The sequence below is a fragment of the Rhinichthys klamathensis genome, unplaced genomic scaffold (assembly GCF_029890125.1).
Source record: "Rhinichthys klamathensis goyatoka isolate OS25496 unplaced genomic scaffold, OSU_Roscu_1.1 h1tg000557l_1, whole genome shotgun sequence".
Classification (NCBI taxonomy): Eukaryota; Metazoa; Chordata; class Actinopteri; order Cypriniformes; family Leuciscidae; genus Rhinichthys; species Rhinichthys klamathensis.
The window spans coordinates 947,059-961,003 of record NW_026607025.1 but is presented as its reverse complement, the minus strand read 5'-3'; the positions used below and the strand labels follow the sequence as shown (position 1 = coordinate 961,003).

At 36.5% G+C, this 13,945-nt stretch overlaps 1 protein-coding gene across 2 annotated transcripts; it reads right to left on the bottom strand.

Annotated features, from left to right (window-relative positions):
- Positions 1 to 332: 332 nt before the first annotated feature.
- On the bottom strand, positions 333 to 6,572 carry saal1 (serum amyloid A-like 1). 2 transcript variants are annotated; one of them, XM_056239287.1, is made up of 13 exons: positions 6,428 to 6,572; positions 5,702 to 5,898; positions 5,425 to 5,526; positions 5,259 to 5,342; positions 5,057 to 5,136; positions 4,783 to 4,842; positions 4,570 to 4,685; positions 3,435 to 3,597; positions 3,171 to 3,253; positions 1,930 to 2,100; positions 1,631 to 1,824; positions 739 to 831; positions 333 to 641 (listed from the first exon to the last, which is right to left on the bottom strand). In XM_056239287.1, exons 1-13 carry the CDS (start codon positions 6,429 to 6,431, stop codon positions 546 to 548), a joined length of 1,443 nt encoding a protein of 480 aa, XP_056095262.1. In that variant the 5' UTR covers positions 6,432 to 6,572; the 3' UTR covers positions 333 to 545. The 2 variants fall into 2 exon arrangements, with proteins under 2 accessions (XP_056095262.1, XP_056095263.1); XM_056239288.1 differs by having other exon boundaries at positions 1,930 to 2,094.
- Between the last annotated feature and the right edge of the window lie 7,373 nt (positions 6,573 to 13,945).

Here is a 13,945-nt window from a genome sequence, read left to right as displayed (position 1 = left end):
GTAGTCCCTTTCTCCCCGTTCTGATGGCGCAGGCTATTTGGAAAGCAAATGAGGGAGGCGATCACAACCGGGACGCGCACGTTTGAGGGCCACCTGACGGGGGTTTTTGAGCAGGGAACATCAGTAAACACGAGTGTACGAAGACGAGTGTGCGTAAAAAAAAACCGTCATGATCGCTATCTTGTGCTGGAAGTTAGTTTTAAAAGCTTTGAGTGACCTTTCGGTAATGTGTGAAATCTTTTAGTGTGAAGCGTAATGAAAATTAACTATTTTTTGCACTTGGGGAAAACAAAATAAAAGTGATTATTTTAGGACACGTACAAAAAAAGGAATCTACAAAACAGGTTATGTTTACTAAATAGAGATGTCTGTGTATACAAACAAAACAATAATATACACAATTTAAACATTTTTAAGGTTTAGCAATTACTAGGAAAATCTAAACCAAGGATAAGTCCGTTCACAAGGAGATAAGAAACTCATCTCCAGTGTTTTGGGTCTGAGAACTTGAAGCTAAAGAACACTTTGGATTTGTCCAGCCGAGTTCAGCTTGACACATTGGATGAAATGGAAAAGTCCTTTGTTATAATGTCTGCCAGTTTCGGTTCCACCTCTGACAACAAGCCGACCAGGTGCCGGACCTGTAGAAGGAGAAAAGACGAGAAGAACCGTGACTGATCAGAGCCTGTAGGGAGCAGTGAAAAGGACAAATAAGAAAAAGGAAAGAGAAGAACGTACAGCTGTTATATGTTGAGGTACGAGTGTGGCAACAGCAGACACGCAGCTTCTCTCTGTCAGATGCCCTTCCTTGACTACCAATGATAAAAGATCCTGAAGATTTAAATGAATTTTCACAATTTTTATATATAATATATTTTCGAGTGTACTTTTTACTTTTATAATATAGAATATAATGTAGTATATGATATAATATATCTTGCATTAGAATCATCATTAAATTTAATTCCACATTTTTTTGTTTTAAAGCCATTAAGTTTACAAAATAATTACAAGTTATTAAATTCTAATGCAAGGTATATTATATCATGTACTACATTATATTATTCCATATAACAAATGTATAAATTACATTCCCAAAATTTAATGTAGTATATATGATACAATGTATCTTACACTTTCAATTTAATTTCTTAAATTTACTTTATAATATCATGCAGTATTTTGAAATGAAATTTATACTGTTTACATTGAATATTTAACCATTTATGAATTATTCTGTAAACATAATAGCTTTACATTTTTTATTTAACTTTTATTTTTATAATAAATCCAATGTAATATAGTAATATAGAATAATATTTTTTTATTTAATTTATATTCTATTATATAGTATAACAGGGTTCCTCACATCCGGTCCTGGAGGGCCACTGCCCCGCATAGTTTAGCTCCAGTCCCTGAACAAGCTTCTCAAAGTCTTCAGAGTTACTAGAATATGACAGGTAAGTGAGTTTGATCAGGGTTTGTGTGAGTTTGATCAGGACAGTGGCCCTCCAGGGCAGGATTTAAAGAACCCTATAATATAGTATATTATAAGTTTATATAACATATCTTAGGTTAGATTTTAATAATTTATTAATACATTTGAAAACTGGATAGCTGGCAATTTCACCTTAGTCAGTTCCATAAGGACGACTGAGAGGAACTCCGCTGTGGTTTCGACTAAAGCTTTGAGCTGAACATCTTCCACTAGTTTCTCTTCTTCTTTCTGTCTCTCCTCTGATTCAGAGTTTCCAGCTGTCCGGCTCTGAAGGCATTCAGCGTTGAACTGCAGAATGCGAATAAGACTTCCTAATAATTCTGCACCTGTGATGAATAAACAGACGTTGAACCTGAAATAGCAAACCTTAAACAAACAACACTGCCTCCATAATTTGAATTCGATGTGTTATTTCAGTGTGTGTTTCGTACTGATATCCATCTGCAGACTGGAGTGTAACGCAGACAGCAGGGCGAGTGCCGGGGCCAGGAGAGCTTTCTGCTCCTGCAGGATCAGAGGAGGGTCGTCCGCTTGACAGAAATCCTCACACACGATCTTACACACAAATGTCCACACCGCACGACCACACGCTCCATCTGATACTGAGGACAAAGAATTTTGTATCAAAACATTGCCACAAATTTCACACACCTTTTACATGGGCAGTCAAAAAATAAAGTGAGATCTTTTAATGGAAAGAAACATCCATTTTCTTTCATTATTCACGTATAACTTAACTTTTTTTAAGAAATGAAAACTTTTAGTAAATAAGCATGCAATAAATCGAGTAAAAATGACAGTAAAGACATGTTACAAAATATTTGTTTCAAATAAATGCTGTTATTTTTAACTTTCAATTCATCAAATACTGAAAAAAGTAGCCGTTTTTTGTACCTTTTTCCTTGTAAATATTATTTCCCATCTTACTATTCTTTTTTTGATTATGTATTAAACTCCATTTCTTACCATATCTTTACAATATATATATTTCCCGTATTATTACCATACCTTCCATATCTACCCACGATTTATCTCTTGCCATCCACACACACACACACACACACACACTAATAATTCTAATTTTTTAAATGTTCATCCTCCAAACCCTAGTCCAGGGGTTCTCAACTCTGGCCCTCAAGGTCCACGTTCATGCAGAGTTCAGCACTAACCCAGATCAAACTCACCTGCCTATAACTTTATAGAAATCCTGAAGACTAGGTGTGTTTGATTAGGGTTGGAGCAAATCTCTGCAGGAAAGTGGACCTTGAGGATCAGAGTTGAGAACCCCTGGTCTAGATTCTGGTCGGGATTTGAACCCAGGACCTATAGACCAAAATCAGCATATTAGAATGATTTCTGAAGGATCATGTGACACTGAAGACTGGAGTAATGATGCTGAAAATACAGCTTTGATCACAGGAATCAATTACATTTCAAAACATATTCAAATAGAAACCAGTTATTTAAAATTGTTTTTACTGTATTTTTGATCAAATAAATGTAGCCTTTAGCATTAGAGATGATCAGAGAAGGAACATCTAAGTTTATCTAAAAGAAATATATGTACATCTGTATGATGATTACATAATTGTCCCTAAGAAAATACACATGCTAAAAACAACAGAATATTTTCAGGGAACAGTGAGGGCCAGTATGTGTGTGTGGGTCTCACCCAGAGCCTGCATGCCCTCTTCTACTGTAGTGAGAAGCTGGAGAGAATGAAGATACACTTCAAGAGCCTCTGGACTCTCTGACCTACAACACAAACATTTGAATAACCCTTAATTCATATTTTGAAAATGAACATTGATGTGAATCCAGGGGGAACATATTCTCTTAATCTAGCAGCAGACAGAGGAATGAATAGGTTGGTAAACACCTCAGACAGACAGACAGATGAGCAGAAGGTCACATGACTTTAATTAATATGTCTCACCTAAGCTGCGTGGCGGCCTCAAGCAGAGAGGACGCGATGTCCTGCTGTATGTCCTTGTTTGGGTCACTCTCGCTGGGTGGGGTGGACACCCAACTCTTCATTATCTCCTCATCCTCATCAAAGAGCTTATCCACCAGCTCCCCAACCTTAACCAGCAAATCCACTGCAGAGAGAGAGAGAGAGAGAGAGAGAGATACTAGCTTAGAATAGAATTTTATAGAATAGAGTCTAGAATATTAACTTTATTATATATTATTTCATATATTAAATATGAACAATTTAAAAATGGGCAAAATATCTTAATTAGCTATATTAAGTTATAGTAAGAAAAATAATCAAACAATTATCTTCCTTAAATTTATAGAAAATATAAAATGTTAAGTCCCAGACTAGTAAGTGAAAAAAAGTTAAGAAAAATTAAAGAATATGTTAGTTAATAATTTAATCGGTTTATTTCATTTTTATTGCTTAAAACAAACAAAAATAAAAACCACACACATAAATAAATTAAAAAGTTAATAATAATAATTATTATTATTTTAAATGTTTATTTCTAAAAAAGCAAACAAAAATAATAAAATAAATACAACTTAATAAAACAAGTTAATAATAATAATTATTATTATTTATATGTTTATTTTAAAAAAAGCTAACAAAAATAAGAAAATAAATAAAAGTTCATAAAACAAGTTAATAATAAATTTAAATGTTTATTTCATGTTTAATGCTTAAACCAAAAAATAACAATAAAGTTAGTTAAAAAGTTAATAATAATAATTTTTTTTAATGTTTACTTAATGTTTATTGCAACAAGTTTATTTTATTGAAGTTTATTTCATGATCCTTCTGAATGAAGGAATACTCCAGTTGAGTAATGGCTGCTGAAAATTCAGAAATAAATTAATTTTATATTACATAAAAACAAAGGAAAACATATTTAATGTTTATTGCTAAAAACCATACAAAACACACACACGGAAATTTAAATAAATATATAATAAACAATACGTCTTACATGTTTATTTAATGTTTACTGCAAAAAAAAAAAAAAAAAAAAAACTTTAAAAAAAATGAAAACCTTTTTTTGCCCTATTCATTGAAAGTACCATTAGCAACATCATTAAACATCACTGACCATTGGTGGAGCTGCTCATGATGAAACACAGACTGCCACACACTGCGGGCTGATGCTGTATCCTCTCTAGCCACAGCGGGGAGACATCAGGCTGAGACATGCATGTTAGCAGAAGCCTGAAAAAGACACACACCGCCATTCAGAGAAAGTCTAATGCGTCATATATTGAGAAATGTGCTTAGAGTTTTGTAACAGGGCTTCATCAGAACTGACCTGCAAGTTTCCAAGAGTGTAGGTGGGTCATTGTCTCCAAGAAGCAGAAGTAACACAGCGCTGAGATATACAGAGAACATGTCAAACATGGTTTCATTTAACATAGCCTAGTTAGTAGTACTGTATTTACAAAACTAGTTCAATTAACCTGAAGAGAAACAGAAAGGGAAAAAGATGCTCTCTCTCTCTCTGTCTCTCTCTGTGTGTGTGTGTGTGTGTGTGTGTGTGTGTGTGTGTGTGTGTGTGTGTGTGTGTGAGTGAGTGTACATCTCACCCCAAGTCAGAGTTCTGGCTGAGAAAGACACATGTGTCATGGAAACAGGCCATATTACCCAGAATTCCAACACAGATTTCCTGTAACAAACGCTCTGGGTAATTGTATGAAGTCATAAGCAAGTAGCAAGGAAAATATGATATATAATTCAGCATACTGTACAAGCAGCATGTAGGGAAGTTACAGTGGTAAAATGACGTACAGTGAGCCGTGGACTGCGTGACTTTGCGATCACACCCAGCAAGATGTCTGGAGCCTTGAACTCTTGAAGAAAGATAGCCACGTCCTGGAGAGAAAAAGCATGTAAGGTGTATATAGATGATGATGGCTATGTAGGAGGGTGTTGAATGCAGTGTGTTACAGTTTACCTTATCCATAGCCATGTCCCATACTTTACACAAATCCTCTTCCAGATCATCCGTCAGTTCCATGGAAGAATCACTCTGTCCACTTTCTTGATCTGTCACCATCTATAAGGTAATTAAAGTACATATTAAGAAAGAAATGAAGGGGCAGGTGTCATTTGTGTTTTATTAAAAATTACGTTCTTTATGTTTTATTTTTGTAATATTGTATGTGTGGTTTTATTTGACATAAAATGTCATTTTTAATAACCAACATTATGCAAGCCAATGACTGAGATACCTGAATAAGGCGGGTCAAGGTGCTGAAGAGCCAGTGTTTGCTGTACACCGTCTCACCGATGGCGTCCGCCTCTTCACCGGCCTCAGTCTCATCTTCCTCGGGTGGAGGCGACGGGTTTCGGTCCATCTCCGGTGAAGCTGCGGTGGAGGATCCACAACTGTCTCCATCCACCTCCTGAGAGCATCTGTCATTGTGCTCTGATGAACAAATCAATATATGACATAAATGCATGAACAATCCTCTAAAGGATGCATGCATAACCCACCAATACACAGCATAAAGCATATGCATGCAAACATTTTGTAAGTATCTAAACACGTGCACAAACCTCCAATGCACACCAAATGCATGCAAAACTTACAGTAGATGACTACATGTAGGTATGCATTAACTTCTCATGCATGCAAAATAAATAAATACTTTTAATGCCTGACATAAATGCAAGTATAAATCTCCACTCGAGATCAAAACATAAATGAGTGAGCATTTACAGTAATAACGCGTATAATAATTCGAGTCAAGTCCACGCTTCAGCAAAATAAGTGTGAAATGCGATCTTAGAATAACTATTTGTGGTGTATGTTTAAAGCTCGAAAGGTTTTGCCGGCTTATTTTTTATAATAATACCGGTTAAACAACGTGACAAATATTGATTTAATTAAATAAACATTTACTGCAGAGAGGAGCAACACTAGTTTAATAACTAACCCAAATGTAATGACTTACCCATTAATAACGACTTTCCACAAATAACGCTAGATGCTCAGTAATATTAAGCATGCGAAAAATGAATTTTAAGCTTCATGGTTTGTTTGGACGTTTTGAATAAGCGCATAAACGTGTTGTACTTCCGCTCACAACTCTACAAAGCATTATGGGAAAGAATAAAAAAAAGTGGGTAGAAAGGCATTTGAACAAAATAGCGTCTTCAAATAAATGGGTGGAGCTTGTGTCACAGTTTGTCAAGTAAATATTTTTACTCCGCAACACATATTTGAAATGCAATGGCTATTAAAGAGTTTCAGTGTAATTCAGCTGAAATCATTCTCCTGAACCTGACAGAAGCTTCAAGCAACACATTGTCACATCTTACCTCTCTGTTTGAATGAGTTGAGGAGGGGATTTTTAATGTGTTTTTTGCAGGATTTTAACTTGTGTGTCAGTTAACGATTCTCGAATGGATTTAATTCAACGATTAATTTTTTTATTAGAGCAAAAACAACAACAACAACAACAACAAAAAAAAACGTTATTTGAATGCGGGTCAATGAGGGTTTCTGGGCCTCCGTTCGCCCCCTACAGGAAGAATCCGGTTTTTTTTTTGTCAAAGGTCCGTTCTTCCTTAACTCGTAGATTAAACGGCTAGTTTACCCAAAAATGAAAACTCTGTCGTCGTTTACTCTCCCTCAGGTTGTTCCAAACCTGTGTTAATTTCTTTCTTGTGCTGAATTCCAAAGAATATGAAGAATGAGGTAAACAAACAGGCCCAAGGCCCCATTGACTCCCATATGGGGGAAAAAATACGATGCGAGTGCTTAAAGGATGAGTTCACTCCAGAATTCAAATTTCCTGATAATTTACTCCACCCCCATGTCATCCAAGATATTCATGTCTTTCTTTCTTCAGTCGAAAAGAAATTAAGGTTTTTGAGGAAAACGTTTCAGGATTTTTCTCGTGGGCTAGCTAGGCTACTTCAATGTCAAACGGTCTGAAGATCTAAATTGCAGTTTCAATGCAGCTTCAAAGGGACTCACTGTCACACGATCCCAGCCGTAGCTCCTGAGCCAAATGACCCAGGGTTAAGTAGTTCAAGTGTGAAAAGCCTGGTTACCCACATTCTTCAAAATATCTTTTGTGTTTAGCAGAAGAAAGAAATTCATACAGGTTTGGAACAACTTGAGGGTGACTAAATGATGACAGAATTTCCTTTTTGGGTGAACTATCCCTTTAACAACAGTGTCTTTGTGCTTTATATCTCTTTATTGATCAATGATCTCAAACAAATGCACAACATGTTTCTTATGTTGTGCATAAGATTTTTACTTCATAACATTAAGCTTTCATGTTTCAGCGTTGTCTCAGAGTTTTGGACCGGCTACTGCAGTAATGTAATGTTCAACATTTCTGTAGTTTACAAATGATTCAGAATTTGATATGAGTCACAAATTGTAGTAAATTGGTCAAATCTACAGTTTTGTCCTCAACTCAATGGTCAGATTTTACACTTTCCTTAGTTTTTCTTTTCAGCAGAACTCTTGAACTGACTTGAACTCAGCACTTCTGATTAACGAGTCGATGTACTGCAGTCTTGACTTATACTGTAGACACATAACATTCATGTCAAATGAGGAAGTGTCAATAGAAACTCACAGCACTACAGCAGTGTTGGTTTATCTAATCAATGTTCTATATGTTTGTTCCCTCCCTTTGCCAACACTGTGCCCTGTTTCATGTAAGGGTATTTCTGAAGAACAGCTGTTTCTTCTACATTGTCAACTTGCGTTTGCGGTGCCACAAAGAGGTGGAGCCATCATCTCGCTTTACATGCACATCAAAAACCTGATGTTTGCCTTTGGAGGAACTTTTGTGCTACTGAGAGAAGTTGTTTGAATGCTTGGGCAGCTCTCAATATCATCAAATTATGATATTTGCTGTTGATTGAACAATGATTTACAAAGGAGTACCTAAATTTACTTTCTGTCTGATGGCCTGTCAGTCTTCCTATCTACTGTGTCTAGTAATAAATTGGGCCCTGTCAATATTCCCTTTTTGAGTTAAATTATAGGTATTAGGCTATATGTTCATAAGCCTTTAGATAAAAGGGTGTTTCATATTTTATTTTTGTATATCTTAATTTGAAAAGGAAAATAACATTTTTCAATTATGATCATATGGATGTTTACAGATGAATGCATATTTATAACTGCTGTGCGTTTAAAAGTATATTATATATGTATATAATTATATACGAGTGCATAATATATATATATATATAATTATATAATACATATAAAATATTTCTGTTTGTGAGTCCTTTAATATTTTTACATAATGTTTATAGCCTCCCTCTGTCTGTTTGTTTTTATATGTGTTTATGTATTGTTGATGTTCTGACTGATCATTGACTTTGTTTGTTTGAAGTTTAATTTAAAAAAAAAATCTGTATCTAGAGAAAAGTTGCTACTACTTTGGCTGCTTCCGAAAACTTAAAAAATATTGCTTTCGGAGGCTGCATTATCATGCATTATCCCATTATCTGAATCCTATGTTAGCTTCACTGAATTCCTCTCTCCTAGATGCCTTCATCTGATCGATTTATGACGGCACTGCGGCAGCATAGTTGTATGTTGTTTCCTCCGCTGATATCCCAAAATCCTGTGCTGTGCTTTGCTTTCCATTGTGTGACAGTTGAGATTGAGAAAGGAAAGATGGCGTCTGAAAATTGCGGTTGGTTGTCAGTTTGTGTGTAATGTAACGTTTTCCGCTTCTGATGTCTAACGACTATTATAGATATTAAATATTCGCTTAGTTCTCACCAAAGCTTGCTCTATTTTGTTGTAGATAAATAAACCGTTATGCTGCCTCATCTGTCCGAACTCCGAAATCAGTTTCGTGAGGTAGGCTATACAGTCGTGCGTGAACTCTGCCTGCAAAGTCATTGCCAAGTCATTGCCAAGCGAGGCAAGTCAGGCCCATTCACACCAAGAAGGATAACTATATTCGCGTCCTCACCAACGAACGATAACGGTATTTTTATTGTGGTTTGTGGCTGTGGTTTCAAAGTAGCGAAAATGGATGACCTGCTGCTGCTTTACATTACACAAAAACATCAAAAGAACAAGGCGCTTTTGGGTGCACGATATCCTTAAAGGGGTGGTTGAATATGATTTCACTTTTCTAACTTTAGTTAGTGTGTAGCCTAATGTTGCTGTTTGAGCATAAACAACATCTGGAAAGTTACAACGCTCAAAGTTCAAAGCAAAGGGAGATATTTTCTTTTAAAGGTGCCCTAGAATGTTTTTTTATTTTTTATTTTATAATGTTTCCTGGGTTACCCTTATAATGTTAGTATGTTTTTTAGATAAAAAATTATCATAATTTAGAAATAAATGGCATTTTTCCTAGCCTGCTTTTAGCCTTTGATTTGAACACTCTGTTTGAAGGGGCGTGTCTGCTGTGGGATTCAGTGTAACCGCGGCCACTGCTGTGATTGGCTGACATGCTTGCATATGAAATAGCTACGCATTACATGTGAAACTCTTTCCCGAATACTTTTACTACTGCTATTATACGTTTTTACTATAACAGCTATCGAGATTAACGAATCGTGAGATGTTTTTAAAGTATTTAGATCTATTCCCATCACATAAAATGTTGCCGTGATGAGCATTGAGCAGATGACAGTGTGTTGATCGCGAGAATGAAGATCTTATCATTGCAAAGCAGTTTCTGCACTCTCTCTGCTTTCACCAATGCAAACACGATGATGTAAATACAGTAAGAGCTTCGTTGTGCAGTAACGTGCGTCATTGATTTCATAACGAGTTTGGCAAGTGTCCAGATAAACTCACGCTGTGTGGAAAGATTGTTCTTTGATCGCTTTCTGTATATAATTTGTTCACAATTTAAATACGATTATTTTCATCCTACTAAAAGAAACGATGTGAAGCTGATATTTTAGTCACTGGCTTGACTTACTGAAGCATTAACAGTATTGAACGATTTTGAGAGAAAGATTACCTGTCTGAACTTGAACAATTACACATCAGAAAGTGTTGCTTGGTAGCTCGATCCGAGGCCAGCTCTGTATTGGCCCAAGTTGAGGAAACACTCGTGAAATGTTTGGAAATTTCCAGAGAAAATAAAATTAACCCATTGTTTCTTCAGAGGCTCAGATGAAGGAACTAAAAAATACTTTTGTGTTCATGTGTACATCCACACTGAGCAACTGCCATGCTTCGGCTGCGCAGTTCCGCCTGGCATTGAGGGCTGGCATTATGCAAATATTTGGACGCGTACATATTAAAGGTTCTCTAAGCGATCCTGGGTGACGTCACTTCTTGTTGACGTTCGAACTATTGTCAAACAAAACGGAGGCTAGCTAGACCCTCCCTCCTCCTCATCCGCACACTAACCCCCCAAACCACACCCCCAAACCCTTCTTGTCGGTCATTGGCTGGAACAGTTTGTTATGTTTTGGGGAGCGGGTCGCTGCAGTTTGTTTTTGGTGCTGTTTGTGAAGCATGGGCTGTCTACAGAGATCGCGTTTCTTTACAGTGTGTTCAGGGGACAGGCAGCCAGCGGATAGTGAGGAGATGTTTGCTGTATGTGACAAAAAATGTTTTGGCCTAAAAAACACATGACATCGCTTAGAGCACCTTTAATGATCCCGACTATTGCGTCACAGTCGGTATTGTGTGGAGAACCGACCGTTTTTCAGGGGTGTTTTTCATAAACGTGAATTAAATGAGAACGCGAAAACAGTCCAGTTTGAGATTCACTCTATGTCATGTCCATGCACTGAACTCTTGTTATTTGACTATACCAAGGTAAATTCAATTTTGAATTATAGGTCACCTTTAAATAAATTGTTTTTGAAGGACTACAACAAAAGGCTGGTAAGGACTACACGGCATTTCTCCCTGGTTAGTGACATCACTAACCCTAAAATTTACATAAACCCGCCCCCGGATTACTACACATAAGCTACAGAAATTCACCAACTAACCATTAGGAACTGTTGTCTACATGTTGTCACTTCTTCTTCAGTCTCTCCATCTTTCTGACTTTGGTTTGAACACAAAAGGCTAAACGTTTTTGAAATTGCCTGTGCATGTCTGTGTGAGGTAAAAGGACACAAGCTCTTGAAGGTCTGCCCTCTGTGCTGGGAGCAGCAGCTCATTTGCATTTAAAGGAACAGACACAAAAACGGTGCGTTTTTGCTCACCCTCAAAAACTTTAAACATGCTATATAAAAATATCTGTGGGGTATTTTGAGCTAAAACTTCACATACACACTCTGGGGACATCAAAGACTTATTTTACATCTTGTGAAAAGGGCATTATTATTATTATTATTAAAAGAAAGAGGAGTTGGGAGAATCCGTCACTCTGATTAGAGAGTTGTCATCTATTGAAGAAGACTATCACACTTTTGAATGAATCAATATCAGTTTCTTGTATTTACAACATTTTAACAGCATTGCTATTAACAGCTCAGCATGCTACGTTTCGGGCACATCTAAACAGTGAATCTAGTATTATAATCAATCTAATCTAACAGTGAATTTAGCTGATGAAGTCAATAGTGGAATAAAAACAACGCCTAGTCAACACCTTTATATACAACTCCTTTTTCACTGCAACTTCAAAGGAAGCAATACAATGTTGTGGAAACTAGTGCAGGATACCTGAGGTAATTTTGTTACACGATTTGCTAGCCTGCCTGCATAACAATCTCATCGTTAATTCTCACCATTTATTCCAAGGATACGACCGATTGCTTTCCATATATCCATTTTTTAACATATCCTTGAAAAGGGGATTTGACTTGTCAAACAGAGTGTTGTTTTTTTCTGTACCTCGGCGATTAACTTTTCCACAATGTCGTCTGCATTTTAAATGCTCGCGAGCCCTTTAAATTCGAGTGGATTTTGATTGGCTGTCAGTGTTTTATAGTTCGACAGCTGGGGAAAAAATCGTTCTGAAAGTGATCCCAACGATATCATTCCTCATATATCTTTATCGTTATAGTTGTAGTGTGAACTCTGGTATTCTTTAATATGGAGAGCGATTTTTAGAATGTTTATCGTTATCTTTATAGTCATCGTCCTTGATGTGAACGGCCCTAGTATCTCATTTCACAGATAGTTTGTTTCTGTATGCTATTGTTGCAATATCAACAATGTAAAGTATTTGCTCTCGTTCTTGTTTTAAATTATTTTCCGTTATTATGCTTCTTGTTGTCATCTGTTGCTGTTGTGCAGGCAGTGTGGCGGTTGGTCGGTGTTGTAATTGTCCCGCCCCTCCTCCACTGTGATTGGACGGCTGAGTAAAAAGTGACAGTGATGAGCGCTGCGTTTTACCCATGTTTTACCCAAAAAGTTGAACATTCTTCAACTCTCGGCGACCGGTAAAACGTAAAGCCCTCCCTCTGAAAACAGTTGTTAAAATACGCTAGCCTTCGGAAAAAAAGTTTTCAGACGCAGCCTTTGACTCGTGTATGGTGTGGGATTGTAGGCTATAGGTTAGTCGTCACAACATGCGAGAAAGGTTGACAAGGAACTCGCTAATTCTTGAACTTCCAATCACCCGTTTAAAAGAAACACCGAACAGAGGCTAACGTTAACGTACAGAGCTCGTAATAAAACGAGAATCAATAGTGGCTTGGCTTTTCGGAGATGGCGCGAACTGAGGCACTTGAAATGTTGAAAAAACGATCCGGAGATTGCGGTTACTCAACAGGTAACGTTAAGGTAATTTTACTGAACAGATAAATTGTAAGTCTGTGAAGCTTTATCTAAGTTACTTCAAAGGGTCATTTCATTATGAGTTGTTGTAACTTAAGGTTAGTGCTGTGCTGGAATTTATTTTCAAGAAAGTATCGTGTCTATATTAATGGGTTTTAGCTACAGTAACTTAATGTCTTCAGCTAACTTAACGTTAACAGTTAACGTTAGTCAGCTAAGATTCTTTCCATCTAGTAGTCAATGTGTAGCAGTTGTAGGATAAACGCTCTAACTTTTATTTAGTAATGAGAAAAAAACATATTCATCTGCACAGTCACACAGACACAACCAAAACAATGTTCTTCCTCAAAATTAATGCAGTTTTGTTTATTTAAAAGTTACCTAGTGAACCTTTAAAATCCATATAGAATTAGTTTAGTTTTTTTCGTTTGTTTGATTGTTTTTCTTTTTTTTTTTACACATTTTTCAGAACTTTTGACTCATCTACTAGGCTACTGTATAAATACTGTAAAGCCTTTTGATGACAAATGGTTTAATATTTGAATGAATCATATTTCTAAAGGTCCACAGGGTCAAGCATTATTAGTAAAAAAATACCCATGAATAAAGTTATGGATGACATCAAATTTCTCACAAGGCAAAAATCTTTTACTAGAAAAGGATCAGGATATGACCGCTGCCAGATGGTCAGTGATTAGTTTGTTTTAATTCACGAAAGCACAGGTGGCATTCAGGAGCTTGAGACACACCTGTGTACCTGCAAGGATGCTGAACG

What these genes read in the sequence shown, in the direction of transcription:
- saal1 (XM_056239287.1), bottom strand. An exon ending in CCTTGACCCGCCTTATTCAG is followed by an intron (nt 5,527 to 5,701) that starts GTATCTCAGTCA and finishes ATTACCTTATAG; the next exon opens with ATGGTGACAGATCAAGAAAG. An exon ending in TCCTTATGGAACTGACTAAG is followed by an intron (nt 832 to 1,630) that starts GTGAAATTGCCA and finishes TTAAATCTTCAG; the next exon opens with GATCTTTTATCATTGGTAGT.